Source organism: Heptranchias perlo, chromosome 27 (assembly GCF_035084215.1).
Source record: "Heptranchias perlo isolate sHepPer1 chromosome 27, sHepPer1.hap1, whole genome shotgun sequence".
NCBI lineage: Eukaryota > Metazoa > Chordata > Chondrichthyes > Hexanchiformes > Hexanchidae > Heptranchias > Heptranchias perlo.
The window spans coordinates 40,339,666-40,355,932 of NC_090351.1; the positions used below are offsets into that span (position 1 = coordinate 40,339,666).

At 48.4% G+C, this 16,267-nt stretch overlaps 1 protein-coding gene across 2 annotated transcripts in view; it reads right to left on the bottom strand.

Annotated features, from left to right (window-relative positions):
- The window catches only part of ikbke (inhibitor of nuclear factor kappa B kinase subunit epsilon), a 48,854-nt gene extending 34,704 nt beyond the window's left edge, over nucleotides 1–14,150 (bottom strand). For both annotated transcript variants that reach the window (XM_068007741.1, XM_068007740.1), the window contains exons 1-8: nucleotides 14,069–14,150; nucleotides 11,561–11,680; nucleotides 8,818–8,958; nucleotides 7,980–8,109; nucleotides 6,141–6,322; nucleotides 4,646–4,806; nucleotides 4,113–4,223; nucleotides 2,994–3,173 (exon numbers count right to left, since the gene is read on the bottom strand). In XM_068007741.1, the coding sequence (XP_067863842.1) occupies nucleotides 2,994–3,173; nucleotides 4,113–4,223; nucleotides 4,646–4,806; nucleotides 6,141–6,322; nucleotides 7,980–8,109; nucleotides 8,818–8,958; nucleotides 11,561–11,647 (992 nt within the window). In that variant the 5' untranslated portion in view covers nucleotides 11,648–11,680; nucleotides 14,069–14,150. The remainder of the gene's footprint in view (nucleotides 1–2,993; nucleotides 3,174–4,112; nucleotides 4,224–4,645; nucleotides 4,807–6,140; nucleotides 6,323–7,979; nucleotides 8,110–8,817; nucleotides 8,959–11,560; nucleotides 11,681–14,068) is intronic.
- Nucleotides 14,151–16,267: the final 2,117 nt, after the last annotated feature.

Genomic DNA, 16,267 nt, shown 5'->3' on the forward strand with positions numbered 1-16,267 from the left:
ATGTCAATATTGTGCAACTCTGAGCAATTGAAGAGGATCTCAGTAGTAAACGAAGACTATAAATCTAAGGCCAGGGGGAATAATGGGTCATACCAATATGCTATGCTGCACCTCCTTGCAACTGATGTGATAGCACCTCTGGCAAAAGACTACATGTAGGTTGGGTGCGTGACCTTCTCACTGGCGGGAGTCTTATGGTTTCAGACACCAGATGAAGCCAACAACAACTTACATTTATATAGAACCTTTAATGTGGCAAAAACAACAACAAATGGTCTTTAATGACTATTAGCCGCACTGCAGAATACAGAAAGAGTGTAGTTACCCAATTCTGGAGAAAGGAGAGAATATATAGACTCAAGATTTCCTTTCTCCCCTGGTCTGTTCTAACAGACAACAGCTACGCTACCTATAATTACCAATTTCCCTCCTTATCTTAATTTTAAACCACCCTCAAGGCCCTTGAGCTGATTACTTTTCAGCACTTCATTATTTTCAAGAGTTAATTACATTCTTGATGAGCACAGATTCTCGTGCTCTACACATCAGAACTTAAACATTTGTTTTTCTGCCATCAATGCTCTCGTTATAATCTCATTCGGGCCACAACCTATATTCTTCTTTTGCAAGTTGATAAACATAGCACAAGGTTAGAAATAGTTAATTTGAACAATTTTTCGTTTTGTAAAATGATAGATTGTAATAGATCCAGAGGTTGTGAGTTCAAATCTCACCAAAAGCAAGATGGGAAATTGAATTCAGTAAATCTGGTGGTTTGAGGGCTGGCACCAGATACAATAATCGTGAAAACTGCCAGATTGTTGTTAAAAACTCAACTGGTTCATTTATGTCCTTCAGGGAAGGGAATCTGCCCTTGCAGTACTTGGTCTGGCCTACACGTGACCCCACTCCCACACTACATGTATGATTCTTAATGCCCTCAGGGCAACTAGGGATGGGCAATAAATGCGATATCGCCCACATCCCGAGAACAAATATATAAAAATATAACAAGTCTGCAACTCCATTATCGTTGAATCATGTGACTACCAGGATGGTAGTAGGCGAACTGGATGGACCCTGGTCGATTTCTCATCTAACAATTCCTATGGATTATCCTATTTGCACAGAAGCCTTTTTAGGAAGCCGGTTTTCTCAATGTTCCAGGTTTACAACCTCTTGGCCTGTGGTGGAGTATGGTAGCCTGGGCAAACTAAAAGGTTAAGGGGAATAGAGAAATCGTAAACAGGTGGAGTCTCACTCTCAAGAATGCACAGCAGTGCTCTACACTGGAGCAAAGAGGTGGCATGTTGGGCTATGGATCGGCAGATCATATATTTGTCTGCACCATTCCCTATATCGAGAGTTCCTGATCCCAGCCTGATGGCAGGAGAGGTACTGAATGGAGGGCTGTGGTCCTCACAGGGCAGGAGGCAAGAATCCCGAGGGTCAGTCAGTCCTGGATACTTGTTATACACCCGACAGCTTGAGAGAGAGGCCTGGGAAAACTGTCCACTTGCCCAGGGAATTGAGCATCGCACCGAGGATGAAACAGGGGGAGGCAATTCATTAAAAACAAGCAGAAAATAACCTCTCGGATGTTCTAAGATGATAAACTTGTGAAAACTAGAAAACACTTTCATCGTAAGGAGGGCTTTGTTATGCACTGGGTTAAAACACTGTCCTTTCACCTCAGGGACTTGGGTTCAAAATCAGCCTTGATCAATGAGTTGAAAGTCTCATCCTAAATGTCACAAAGTACAAAATTAGCACAGATTGGCACAAATTAGACACTTGTCTGGTAGAAGATGTTACTCTATAGCTGTGACTGGTGCACATTCTTGAGGCAGAATAGAAGGAACTTCATGTTGCATCTAACCCATGCTGTACCCGAATTGGGAGTGTTTGACGTTGTGTAAGGAAACAGTTAATCAGACTGTCCTGAAGTCTACTAGTGTTATACTAGTATTAATTTATCTTGATATTGTAGTAATGTTAACCTTTAGCCTTTGTCTGTCAAGCAGGAAAGTTTAAGTCAGTTTAAAATACCACTGGGCTAGTGAGTCACAGCGAAACCCGCAGCAATGTTCAGTTTCAGGATGAAGTAATAAGAGGCTTCGTTAGAAACGTGCAGTGAGTCATTTGTTAACAATGTGGGAAAAGTCAGTTCTGCAAAGGAAAACATGTGGGTATACATCATCTATTTTAATGGGGGTTTCTGTAGAAGCAGGGGATGGACTTGTGCGGAATGGTACTGAGTCAAAGACAGGCTGATCATTAAAAGTTTCACTTGATGGAATCGCAATTATATGAAATGAGTGAAACTATCGATAAAATAAAATAGGGGGAGTTGTACCGGTCCTCGGAAAAAAAAGAGCTTGTTAATTAAGGAAAACTAAGGGATAAGTCAATTCAATTCTCCTTGTATGGAGTTGTTTTTTAACAATTATTTAACGCAGAATTGTGTGGATTGTCACCTGGAGGGAGCGAGAGAAATGTATAAAAACTGGCTGTTTGTAATGAGTATTTGGATTCATAAAGGTCCTAAGATACTGAGCTCAGAACTGTAACACATTTGAACCCCTCAACTAATCCAGCGAGGTTCAGTTGGAAGTACTGCCTTTTTAGTGTGTGTATAAGTGACTATTACATGTGCCTCATTCATCAGCACTGACACCGTTATCTCAAATAAGATAAAAATTCACCCAAGAAAGGGAAGGTAAATTCAACGAGCCCAGTGGGGAGCTGCTCTCTCAAGGTTTGCGATAGGGCTATGGCACCGTGGCACCAATTCTCTGTCCTGTCCCCTTTCGAGCACAGTTCACCCTTGGCAGCGTGGGATCAGTGAATTTACCCTTTAGGGAAAGAGAAAAAAGGCATCCGAGATCCAGAGAATGAAACAGAGACTTTCTGGTCGAGCACGGGACGATTTTTTGAACTTACTACTTCCGATCATTAAGTCCAAGAGAATGCAAATAAACAGGGAGGCTTACGTGTTGTAGGAGTGGACGTAGACTTTATGCATCGTAGCTTGTTGCAATGAGAAGACGTGGATCACAGTTCTGTGCAGGATGTCATTGGCTTCTGCGAAGAACTGGTCAAATCCCCAACATTTGGCCTGGTCTGCCTCCAGGATACTGGCGAGGATGGGAACTAAGAGAGCCTTCAAACCCCTGGAGGAAGTTAGCGAAGGAGAAAAGGAACACAGCAGATGAGTTATACCGGTCGTTGGTAGCTGCATAGGTTATAAACCAAACAGGGGCTGCACCAGTAACTGAGGATTTGTGGCACTTCTAGATAGTTCCCATTCGACTGTACCCGTTCATAGCTTTGGTCACTCAGGGAAGCCTTTCCAATATTTCTGTTTTCAAAAACTTTAAATATTTAATTTAAATTCCCTCTCCCCCCCGCCACCGACCCCATGGTCCAATGGTTAACTCCTCCCCCTCCCACTCTGGTGTCCAGTTGAGCCACACAGAACAGGAAGGCCTCAGGTTCAATCCCTGGCCTGTGCTGATCTCACCGAACTGCAATTGGTCTCCATGCCCGTGGGACCCGTACCCCAATTTATACAATCGCTCTATTGAATAAATCTTAAGTGAACTTGCATACATGAAGCAGTCTGCCATGTTATCAGGACATCACAACCAATGAATTGCTAATGAAGTGCACAGCAAGATCCCACAAACAGTGAATGAGACGAATAGCCATTTGATATGGTGTTGGTTGAGGGAACAATATTGACCAGGACACTGTGATCTTCTCTAGATCATGCAAGGAGACAATTACCATCCACCTGAACAAAGAGACAGGCCGTGGTTTGACATCCCGTTAAAGACGGCACCTCCGACAGTGCGGCACTCCCTCAGTACTGCACTGGAGTGTCAGCCTGGATTTTGTGCTCAAGTCTCTGGAATGGGACTTGAACTGACAATCTTCTAACTCACTCCCAACTAAGCCTCGATTCTTGTGGGCCGTGTGCACGGTCACACCTGACTCAGTTTGCTCGTTGTGATCAACTTCAGACCAACCCAATGCACTCTTAATAGGAAACCAGTCATCCATCTATCACAGGTCAGAGACGGAGAATCACCCGTCTTTGGAGGACTTACTGCGAGAGCCTGCAGGTGATTGGCAGCTCATTACTCCACTCCACTGGTCCGCACTCTCTGCGCTGCATTGCGGCAATCGTTCCCGCTGGCTTTTCCGTTGTGATTTTATACCTGGAATTAAACCATTTACGGATGATAAAGAGCTGGCCAAATTCACCCAAACTCAGAGATAGAAAGATGGGATTGGCGGGAGAGAAGAGATGCGGTGGGAAAAGAAGGAATGTCATGGGATGGGATAGAAGGATGGGTGAGGGATTGAGTGGGATAGGTGCAATGGGATTGGATGAAAGAATAGGGTGGGATAGAAGGATGAAATAGAATGGAACGGGATAGATGTGGTGATCGGAGAAAAAAATGGGATGGGATAAAGGGGTGGGAAGGAATGAAATGAGGTAGATGTAGTGGGATTGGATTTAAGGATGGGATGGGAAGGGAAGATAGTTAAAGATGGACAGATAGATCGGTAGATTTGTGGATGGAAAAAATGCATTGATTAATATAAAATAACAAGAGATTCAAAAGTGTTGACATACATCATCTCCTTGTTCTTGCGAGGTCCTCCGTATGGGATGAACGGCAGACTGCCGGTGGCTGTGTGGTAAAAGGTCACACCGATGCTCCACAGATCCACGGTGACACCGTAGGCCTTGTTCTGCGGTTTGCGAAGTATGGCCCGTTCATACATATCCGGGTGCTGCCGAGACAGAAAGTCAAACCAGATAACGTTTGGAGACTGTGGCCGGAGGAGGGTCACACCTTCCCTTTTCAACACTTCCCCACCCCCAATTTTTCTTTCCTTAAGGCACTGACTGTTGCTGGGATACCATTCAATGGCAGACGGGAGCCTTCTGGTATCATTTTTTATGTCTGAGCCTAGACAGGGAATGTCAGTGGGCTACTCAAGCTTAGGAAGGTCATAGCCGAGACTGACCCTGGCTTTGTCCAATGGCCATGCAAGAGCATTTCTCAGGGGGTGTCACTGGATAGTGATGAGGAGATGATTCCCTCCTACCTCCAAAGGGCCCTCAGTTGAGATCAGCTAACTCAGCAAACCTCGAACCTTCCTGACCTGTATAACTCTAACCCTCTAGGTGATGCATTTATCCTCATTTTTTAATCAGTAACTTCCTCCCCTTTCTCCTGTTGGGTTTCCACGCGGTCAGTGTCATTGCCTGCCTGTGCATACTCAATCTGGAGGAGGCAGGTGTTACACTCCCTCAGTGTTCCCTTCTGTTGCACGGGGCAGCATCTTAACTCTGCTCTGCGCCCCCCCCAACAGCGATACCCCATGGATCAAGAGCTTAGTAGCGTGGGGATTCCATCATTGATGCCCCAATGTGTGTGGACAGCACAATAACTGGTTTGAGTATTGTTTAGTACTGCAATGCTCGGTAGAATGGACCCCCTCCATCACTTTGTTTAGATTCAGTGCGCCCCTTGCTGCCTGCCAGCTGTCAACATCTGGGAAGAAACAGAGAAACAACGACAATGGAGTTGTTGACTATTCAGGACAATCAATCTCTATCAATGAGTCTCCAACAGACCCAGACATGAGGCGAGGAAAACCCCCAGTGGTGGAGAGATTTGGGAACCAGAGGTCCAAAGTCACCTGTTCCTCCCGAGCCTGTTACACTCACCACACGTCATGTCTCAAATTACTCATATATTGGATCCTAAAATATTATTTTCTGGAAGAAATCAATCTAATTTGCATTTGAATGAATCAGCACTTCCTGCTTCCACCGTCTCCCCAGGGAGTCTGTTCCATAGATTGGCCACTCGCTCACTGAAATATTATTTTAGTTTTGAATTTACACCCCTTCAAGCTCAGGCCGTGTCCTCTGGTTCTAGTGTTCTGGACAAGGTGAAACAGCTCATTATGGTCGACATTATCTAGTCCCTCTAGAATCGTAAAAACAGCAATTACATCACCTCTCAACCTTCTCTATTCCATGGAGAACACGCCCAATGGTGAAGGCCAGCGTGTTACGCCTGTATATTAATATTAATTTTGGAAAAGGTACTAACCAAATACTCCTCTGTCCCGTACAGCGACATGAACTGCTCGTCATCCTCCAGTACCCGCGCTGCTCCAAAGTCTGTCAGTTTATAGACTGATTGGCCATCTTCTCCCACCACCCGCATGATGTTCCCCGGCTTAATATCCCGATGGACGACTCCATTCTCTCTCAACTGGTTCATGCCGCCAACTGGTAACAGAAGAGAGAGTGAGCAGTGAAAGGCAGAGAAAACAAAACTCCAGTAATTTTGGGACCTGGGTGGGGTGGGAGCCTTCTCACTTGTGGGACCTGGGTCTGAATCCAGACACGATTAATGACATGACTTCTTTCCTGATTTGACGGGGCCCTAAATGAACATAACTCGGGGCAGATTCAAACCAATTCCTTGTGAGTTTGGGCCCTGGGAACAAAACCAGCAAAATCTCGGACAATCAGTGGATCAGAGGTTCCGTTCTTTTTATGATGGTGGGAACGTTACACCATGTGACACACAATGTATTATTCTGCTGTTGAAGTGGAGCTGGGTTCGACCGAAAGGGTTAAATTATGAGGACAGGTTGCAGGGACTAGGCCCCTATTCCCACGAGTATACAAGATGAAGGAGTGATCTAATCGAGGTGTTTAAGATGATTAAAGGATTTGATAGGGTAAATAGAGAGAAACTATTTTTTCTGGTGGGAGAGTCCAGAACAAGGGGGCTGAACCTTAAAATTATGGTCGTTCAGGGGTGATGTCAGGAAGCACTTCTTCACACAAAGGGGAGTGGGAATCTGGAACTCTCTCCCCCCAAAAAGCTGTTGAGGCTGGGGGTCAATTGGAAATTTCAAAACTGAGATTGAGAGATTTTCGTTAGGTAAGGGGATTAAGGGTTATGGAACCAAGGTGGGTAAATGGAGTTAAGTTAGAGATCAGCCATGATCTAATTGAATGGCAGAACAGGCTCAAGGGGCTGAATGGCCTCGCCCTGTTCCTATGACTTGGCCCATTATTTTCAGAGCACGAAATCTAATTGTTGTAAATGAACACAGTCCAACGGCTGCTCGTGAGGGAGATTTGCTGATTGCTCTTCCAAAAGTGTCAGCTTGGCTCAGTGGTAGCACTCTCCCCTCTGCAGTCTCCTGCGTGTGAGCACCTAATCATGGCTGGCACTGAGGGAACGCTGCACTGTCGGAGGTACCTGTCTGCTTGTTCAGGTGGACGGAAAAGATGGCAAACCGCTGTTGGGTGAAGAGCAAGGAGGTGCCCGGGCCAGCATTTACCCCTCAACCAACACCATCTGCTGTGGGATCTTGCTGTATGCAAATTGGCTGCCATGTGACTGCATTTCAAAAGTACTTCATTGGCTGTGAAGCAATTTGCGACATCCTGAGGACGTGAAAGGCGCTATATAAATCCAGGTTCTTTCTTTACCAGGTGCTTGTGAAAGGCAATCAGCAAACCTCCCTCAGCAACAACCAATTACCTGCTAACGCCTCTGGCCTGAAATGGCTGCCATTTTGTGATGGAGCCAAGGGGGTGCTGTTCGGGGGTTGGGGGTTAGGGCATGTTGCACGTTGTTGGGATAGTATAGAGGGAGCTTTACTCCCAATTTACTTGGGGTTGGCTAGCCCCCAATATGTCAGATCTCCCCCTGCTGAATATGTCAAGCTCCCCCAAAATGCCAGGTTCTCTTTCCCCCCAAACCCCCGATATGCCGGGTCATTCCCCTCTCCCGATAGCTTGCACCTCTCCCTCCCCCCCCCCCCCCACCAACAATTTGACAGCCTCCCCTCCCCGGTAGCACGGATCCATAAAACGACCCCCTTCGGTGTAATTACGCAGAACGTGGAGACAGTGTGAAACTTACCAACGCTCTGTAACACAATCAGGAACTCGGCTTCTGACAGTCCAAATGCATTTTCTGATTCTTCCAGAACGTTCAGCAGGCTCCCACCGGCGCAGTACTCCATCACCAGGACCTTCTGTTTGGTGGTTCCCTAGAGGGCAGGCACACCGAGAAAGGTCACAATCCCGCGATCCACTGCCCTGGTAAGTGGGCCGGAGAACATACCACATCCGGCCACTGGCCAGGGTGGTCCTCAGGGTCTCTCGGTGGTTTGAGGGGAGGCTCTGTTGTTGCTCTGGGGGGGGGGGGGGGTCTCTCTTCTGAGTGACGGTTCTAGGGGTCTCTGATATGTGGTCATTTTCGGGGGGGTGGGGGGGAAGAAAGAAAAAGTGCCAGAATGTGGGATTCTCTGGTGTGTGTTGGTTCTGGGGAAATTTATCATGGTATCATGGTAGTTCTAAGGGTCTCTGTTGGTGCTTCTGGACATCTGTCTGTCTGTCTGTCTGTCTGGCTGTCTGTCTCTCTGGGTCTCTCTGGGTCTCTCTGTCTGTCTGTCTGTCTCTCGGTCTGTCCCTCCCTCGATCGAGTGGTCATTCTGTGCGTCTCTGTACCGCGCTGTGGTTTTAGAAGCCTTGGGTGTGGTGGTTCTGGGGGTTTCTCTCATTTTTGACTTTGGGGGTCTCTCTATTGGTTCTAGGGGGTCTCTGTCACACGTGCCGTTTCTGGGTGGGGGGGTCTCAGTCGGTGGTTCTGGCCATCTCCGTCAATGGAGAAGTTTCAGTGACCTGCCTTGTTTTGCTTCATTCCGTTCAGGCTTTGTTTCATACAAAGAGTTAGTGTGACAGGATTCAGCACTCACCACATCCTCCACTGCAAACAGCTTCACAATGTTCTTGTGGTTTAATTTCCGCAGCATTTCAAACTCCCTCATCTGCACTTCGTAAGGCCGGAGATAACTGACATGATTAAACACTTTGACAGCGTACTGATCTCCGGTTTTCTGTAAAGTTAATTTGAAACTGTTACAAATCACGCAAGAACTGAAAAAGGTTAGTAGGCCCGACATGCCCTTCCCTTTTAATTGGGTCAACCCACCCAGTCAGCTACTCACCACTTCCCTCAATCTCCTCTCTCTCTCTCTCTAGAAACACACCTAATCAATGACCCCATTCATACTGTCCACTCCAACGTCCTCCCAATTCCTCGAGTCTATTATTCTTCGGTAAAATAGTTCCCCAACCTCCCGTCTTACTCCTAACTGCAGAAACAGTTTGACTTGAATTTTATTTTTCCCTGCTCTCCTAAGTGCGGGAGTTCTCCCCGTGTTTCTGGCCAATATTTATCCCTCATCAACAAAAGAGATTATCCGATCGTCTCATTGCCGTTTGTGGGACTTTGCTGTGCCCTCGCCTCACCATACCCCTCAACCCCACCTCTCACCATAACCCTCACCCCACCTTCTCACCATATCCCTCAACCCACCTTCTCACCATAACCCACCCCCACCAACCCCACCCCACCAAACCCCTCACCCCACCTTCACACCAAACCCCCACCCCCACCATACCACCCCTCAACCCCACCCACCCCACAACCACCCACAAACCCCTCACCCCACCTCCACCATAACCCCACCCCCACTCAACCCCAACCCCACCTTCTCACCATAACCCCAACCCACTCCACCAAACCTCAACCCACCCCACCATAACCCCTCACCCCACCTCTCCACCAAACCCCTCAACCCCACCTTCTCACCATAACCCCTCAACCCCACCTTCTCACCATAACCCTCACCCCACCTTCTCACCATAACCCCTCACCCCCACCTCACATAACCCCCACCCCACCTCTCAACCCCACACCCATAACACCCTCAACCACCCACCTTCTCACCATAACCCTCACCCCACCTCTCACCATAACCCCTCAACCCCACCTTCTCACCAAACCCTCTCCACAACCCCCACCCCCACCTTCTCACCCATAACCCCTCACCTCTCACCTAACCCCTCAACCCCCACCTTCTCACCATAACCCTCAACCCCACCTCTCACCAAACCCTCAACCCCACCTCTCACCAACCCTCACCAACCCCACCAAACCCACCTCTCCCACCAAACCCCTCAACCCCAACCACCTCACCCCACCTTCCCTCAACCCACCTCACCCATAACCCCTCACCCCTACCTCACCATAACCCCTCAACCCCCACCTCACAAACCCTCAACCCCTCAACCCCACCTCTCACCATAACCCCTCAACCCCCACCTTCTCACCATAACCCTCACCCCACCTCCCATACCTCAACCCACCTCTCACCATAACCCTCACCCCACCTTCTCACCAAACCCTCACCCCCACCTTCCCTCACCCATCACCTCCTCACCACCCACCCCTCCTCTCACCATAACCCCTCACCCCACCTCCTAACCCCACCCCCTCCTCACCTAACCCCCACCCTCACCACCTCCACCTACCCTCACCCCCACCTTCTCACCGTAACCCCTCACCCCCACCTTCTCACCATAAACCCCTCACCCCCACCTTCTCACCATAACCCCTCACCCCCACCTTCTCACCATAAACCCCTCAACCCCACCTTCTCACCATAACCCCTCACCCCCACCTTCTCACCATAACCCCTCACCCTCCACCTTCTCACCATAACCCCTCACCCCCACCATTCTCACCATACCCCCTCAACCCCACCTTCTCACCATAATCCCTCAACCCCACCTTCTCACCATAACCCCTCAACCCCACCTTCTCACCATAACCCCTCAACCCCACCTTCTCACCATAACCCCTCAACCCCACCTTCTCACCATAATCCCTCAACCCCACCTTCTCACCATAACCCCTCAACCCCACCTTCTCACCATAATCCCTCACCCCCACCTTCTCACCATAATCCCTCAACCCCACCTTCTCACCATAATCCCTCAATCTCTTCTCTTTCCACAAACACATCCAATTGTCTCTTGACCCCATTTATACTGACCACTCCCATGTCCTTTCCTGGTAACTTATTCCACAAAACAATTACCTTTTGAGTGAGAAGGTTCCCTCGATTTCCCTTGTTCATCCTAACTTTCAACTACCCTCACCCCCACCTTCTCACCATAATCCCTCACCTTCCCACCATAACCCCTCAACCCCACCTTCTCACCATAATCCCTCAACCCCACCTTCTCACCATAACCCCTCAACCCCACCTTCTCACCATAACCCCTCAACCCCACCTTCTCACCATAACCCCTCAACCCCACCTTCTCACCATAATCCCTCAACCCCACCTTCTCACCATAACCCCTCAACCCCACCTTCTCACCATAATCCCTCACCCCCACCTTCTCACCATAATCCCTCAACCCCACCTTCTCACCATAATCCCTCAATCTCTTCTCTTTCCACAAACACATCCAATTGTCTCTTGACCCCATTTATACTGACCACTCCCATGTCCTTTCCTGGTAACTTATTCCACAAAACAATTACCTTTTGAGTGAGAAGGTTCCCTCGATTTCCCTTGTTCATCCTAACTTTCAACTCATATCTCTTGGTGTTTGAACCCTTCACTTGAGGGGAATGTACTGTACCTTGTGACGTGCTTTATAGACACTTGCAGTTGCTCCCTGTCCAAGGACATCACTGAGTAGCCAGAGGTAATTGGCCGTGCTCTGCATCCCTGGTCAAAGAGACAAGTCTTGCTCGACAGGCTGTAGATCCAAGGAAACAATGCATCAGCTGACAGGGCAGGAGCTCAGTCACAAAACTCTCTACTAATTCTTCCACCATGGTCAGCTCATGTACTAATCACTCTCGCCTAAGTCAGGAGGTTGTTCCAGAGACTTGAACACATAATCTTGGCTGACATTCCCAGTACTGAGGAGGTGATGCACTGGCAGAGGTGCTGTCTTTCGGATGAGACGTTAAACCGAGGCCCCACCTGCCCTCTCAGGTGGGTGTAAAAGATCCCACGGCCACTATTTAGAAGAAGAGTAGGGGAGTTCTCCCTGGTGTCTTGGGCCAATATTTATCTCTCAACCAACATCACTAAAAATAGATTATCCGGTCATTATCTCATTGCTGTTTGTGGGATCTTGCTGTGCACAAATTGGCTGCCGCGTTTCCTACATTACAACAGCGACTACATTTCAAAAGTACTTCATTGGCTGTAAAGCGCTTTGGGACGTCCTGAGGTCGCGAAAGGTGCTATAGAAATGCAAGTTTTTTCTTTCATTCTTCATTGTTAGTTGGCTGTTACGTTCATTCCCATTGCTTTTTATATTCAGTACTGAGCTAGATTAATACAACGGTTCGGACAACATCCAGAAAGCCCTGTCTCTTCTCACCCTTCCTGAAATTTAAGCCTTATTATTCCTACCATTAGGAATTCATTTTTTACCATCTCCCCCTTCCTCTGCTGAGGGCCCTTCCATTGCCTCCCTCTGGTACCTCACCCAAGATGTCGTTCTTCACATGTGGGGCTACAGCTCTTCAAACGTGGAGGGCATCACAATCTAGCCTGATCCTGTCCTCCCTCGACATCCACGCTTACAGGTCAATGGGCAGTGACCAGTAATGGGAACTCGGGCTGGTGTTTTCTGGGGTGAGTCAAAGTTTAGGGGAAGGAGGGGGGGAGGGGGGGGAGGAGAAGCTTAGGCAGGGCTAGCGTTTCATAAAAGCTTTTGTCCTTAGTGCCAGCCGTGGCTCAGTGGGCAGCACTCTCACCTCTGAGTCAGAAGATCATCGGTTCACAGTCCCACTCCAGAGACTGGAGCACATAATCCAGGCTGACGCTCCCAGAGCCAGTACTGAGGGAGTGCTGCACTGTCAAAGGTGCCGTCTTTACATAAGAAATAGGAGCAGGAGTAGGCCGCATGGCCCCTCGAGCCTGCTCCACCATTCAATAAGATCATGGCTGATCTTCGACCTCAACTCCACTTTCCTGCCCGATCCCCATATCCCATGATTCCCCTAGAGTCCAAAAATCTATCGATCTCAGCCTTGAATATACTCAGTGATTCAACATCCACAGCCCTCTGGGGTAGAGAATTCCAAAGATTCACAACTCTCTGTATGAAGAAATTCCTCCTCCTCTCAGTCCTAAATGGCCGACCCCTTATCCTGAGACTATGCCCCCTAGTCCTAGACTCTCCAGCCAGGGGAAACAATCTCTCAGCATCTACCCGGTCAAGCCCTCTAAGAATTTTATATGTTTCCATGAGATCACCTCTCATTGTTCTAAACTCCAGAGAGTGTGGGCCCATTGTACTCAATCTCTCCTCATAGGACAACCCTCTCATCCCAGGAATCAATCTTTCGGATGAGATGTTAAGCTGAGAAGGAACAGGTTGGCTCAGATAGATTTGGTCCATTTTCTACATTGCTTGATTAAAATTTACAGTCCATTGTATCTGTGGCAACTGCCCTCGGGTGGGTGTAAAAGATCCCAGGGCACTATTTTGAAGAAGGGCAGGGGAGTTCTCCCCGGTGTCCTGGCCGATACTCATCCCTCAATCAACATCACTAAAGAAAAATTTATCTGGTCATTATATCACTGCTGTTTGTGGGATCTTGCTGTGCGCAAATTGGCTGCTGTATTTCTTACATTACAACAGTGACTACACTTCAAAAAGTACTTCATTGGCTGTCAAGTGTTTCGGGACATCCTGAGGTTGTGACAGGCGCTATAGAAATGCAAATTTTTCTTTAGCAACATTGGCAAGCCGCAATGTGATGACATCACTGCTCTCCCCTCTAACTCACACTCTCTTGTGAGACCACACTGCCCCTTTAAGATCCAATGTTCTGGGATCGGCCTTGTACCTTTAAATAGGGAAACTGCAACATTATTGTTGCCTCCTGTCAAAGACAATTTAACCGGAAAATAGACTTCTTTCTGCAAAAGACAAGTGGGAAGAGATTTTTACTTGTCCTAAAGCCGGGTTTATTCCCCCTCTAAAAACAATTATCTGGAAAGAAATCTTTCAAATTGGAGCAGTTCAGCCGGCAGCCCTCCGGTTAAAAGTCTGAAGCGTCTCATTCTCCAGATAAGATGGAAAAGTTGTTCCCATTTCCCAAGACAGTAAAGTCGGACTCACCTGCAGACCCTGACTCTTCCCCCTAAAATAACAGAGCGGAGAACTCACAGCCGCGGACCGAACAAAAACCGAAACTAACCCGACTCACTTTCGTTTCCTCCCGTGTGGCTCTCACGGGATCTGGAGCGCAGAACCGGCGGAGAGAGCGCCGGCCCTCCGGCCGCTTTAACTTGGTCCCTCATTGTCCAGTTCAGGGGGCAAATTGCACTCGGACTCTCTCTGCACCCACCTTATACAGGAATTATAGGGTTAATCTCCCAGACACTGGAGCAAGCAACCCGGGGAGAAAATTCATAGGGGCACTAAAAAATAATTCTTAGAATTTTTGTTTATTAATTATGAAAATATTAGAACATATTGGGGAAAAGGCTGTTTGACTGACAGTCAAGAACCATCCAATTGGGTAATGAAGAGTCTGCTTTTTCCAATTGGCAGTGGGAAGGCGATTGGCGAGGATGGCCGTATTGGGCGACCAATGGCAAGAGGGTGGGTGGGGGTCGGGTGGTTGGAAACGGGAGGTCGTGTGATGAAACCTCCTGCAGGATAGGTCCAACCAGAGTTGGCCAGCCCCCAATTCCAGTCCCGCTTATCGTCAGCAATTCCTCCCCCCGAAGGCCGTTGACTCCTCGTTGGGGTCCGATTTCCAGGGGCCACCGGGGGCTGCTCAATGGTACCTCGCTCAAGTGGCCGCCCTTCACCTGCGGCCAAGACAATGAGCGTCGGCGGGGTGTTCAACCATGGGGGGCGTCACAGCCCAGCCAGATCCTGTCCTCACTGGATGCCCGCCCCTCACCTCACCTCACCCCACATGTTGCCACTAGAAGCCGGAGCCCTGCTCAAATTGTTCTAGTTCATTCTCAGGATGTGGGCGTCGCTGGCAAGGCCGGCATTTATTGCCCATCCCTAGTTGCCCCTGGAGAAGGTGGTGGTGAGCCGCCTTCTTCTTGAACCGCTGCAGTCCGTGTGGTGAAGGTTCTCCCACAGTGCTGTTAGGAAGGGAGTTCCAGGATTTTGACCCAGTGACGATGAAGGAACGGCGATATATTTCCAAGTCAGGATGGTGCCTCCTTAAGTCGCTCCTTAAAACCAACCTCTTTGATTAAGCTTTCGGTCACCTGTCCTAGTATCTCCTTATTTGTCTGATTACGCTTCTGTGAAGAGCCTTGGAACATTTTACTACATTAAAGGCGCTATTTAAATGCAAGTTGTTGTTGAATCATTGAGACTTATTGTGAAGTATTTGCCACCACCCTGGCTGCGATCAACTCACCCACCGCACATCTGGGAGGCTCCAGGGCTTTGTGGCTCATTGGGCCATTGCCCGTTGCATTACTGGGTGAGCTTTACCCTTTCCTTCCTCAAGTTTTAGCTGCCCAGTGGCACGCCTGAGTCCTTGGATGAGGGGACATACAGGAAAGCTGCTGCCAGACCCAGGGAGATTTAACTAAAGCCAACCTCTTGGGGTAGTGTGAGGATGGGTCGGGGTGACTGACTCACTCGTTCTGCCTCACTGCCAGTCAGGGAGCAAGTACTGTCCTGATATCAACACCGACCTCTCCGACCAAGCGTTTGGTCACCTGTCTCTTTGGCTCGGTAACAAATTTTATTTGATAATTGTTCCTGTGAAGCCCTTTGGGATGTTTTACTATGTTAAAGGCGCTATATAAATGCAAGTTGTTGTTGTTGTTGTTGTTGTTGTCTACAATATAATTGGTGCAGTGAACATGGAGCCCAGCGTTCTTGAGAGGTCGGCCATCAGCGGCTTGTAGTGGCCTGAAAATCAGACAAACATTTCAGATTAGGAAAAGGACAGTGAGACCAACAAGTCCACATTTTTCAAAAATCCTAACCCTAACCCTAACCCTAATCCCACCTACCCACCTTCTCACCATATCCCTCAATCCCACCTACCCACCTTCTCACCATATCCTTCAATCCCACCTACCCACCTTATCACCATATCCCTCAACCCCACCCACCCACCTTCTCACCATATCCCTCAATCCCACCCACCCACCCTCTCACCATATCCTTCAATCCCACCTACCCACCTTCTCCCCATATCCCTCAACCCCACCCACCCACCTTCTCACCATATCCCTCAATCCCACCCACCCACCTTCTCACCATATCCTTCAATCCCACCTACCCACCTTCTCACCATATCCTTCAATCCCACCTACCCACCTTCTCCCCATA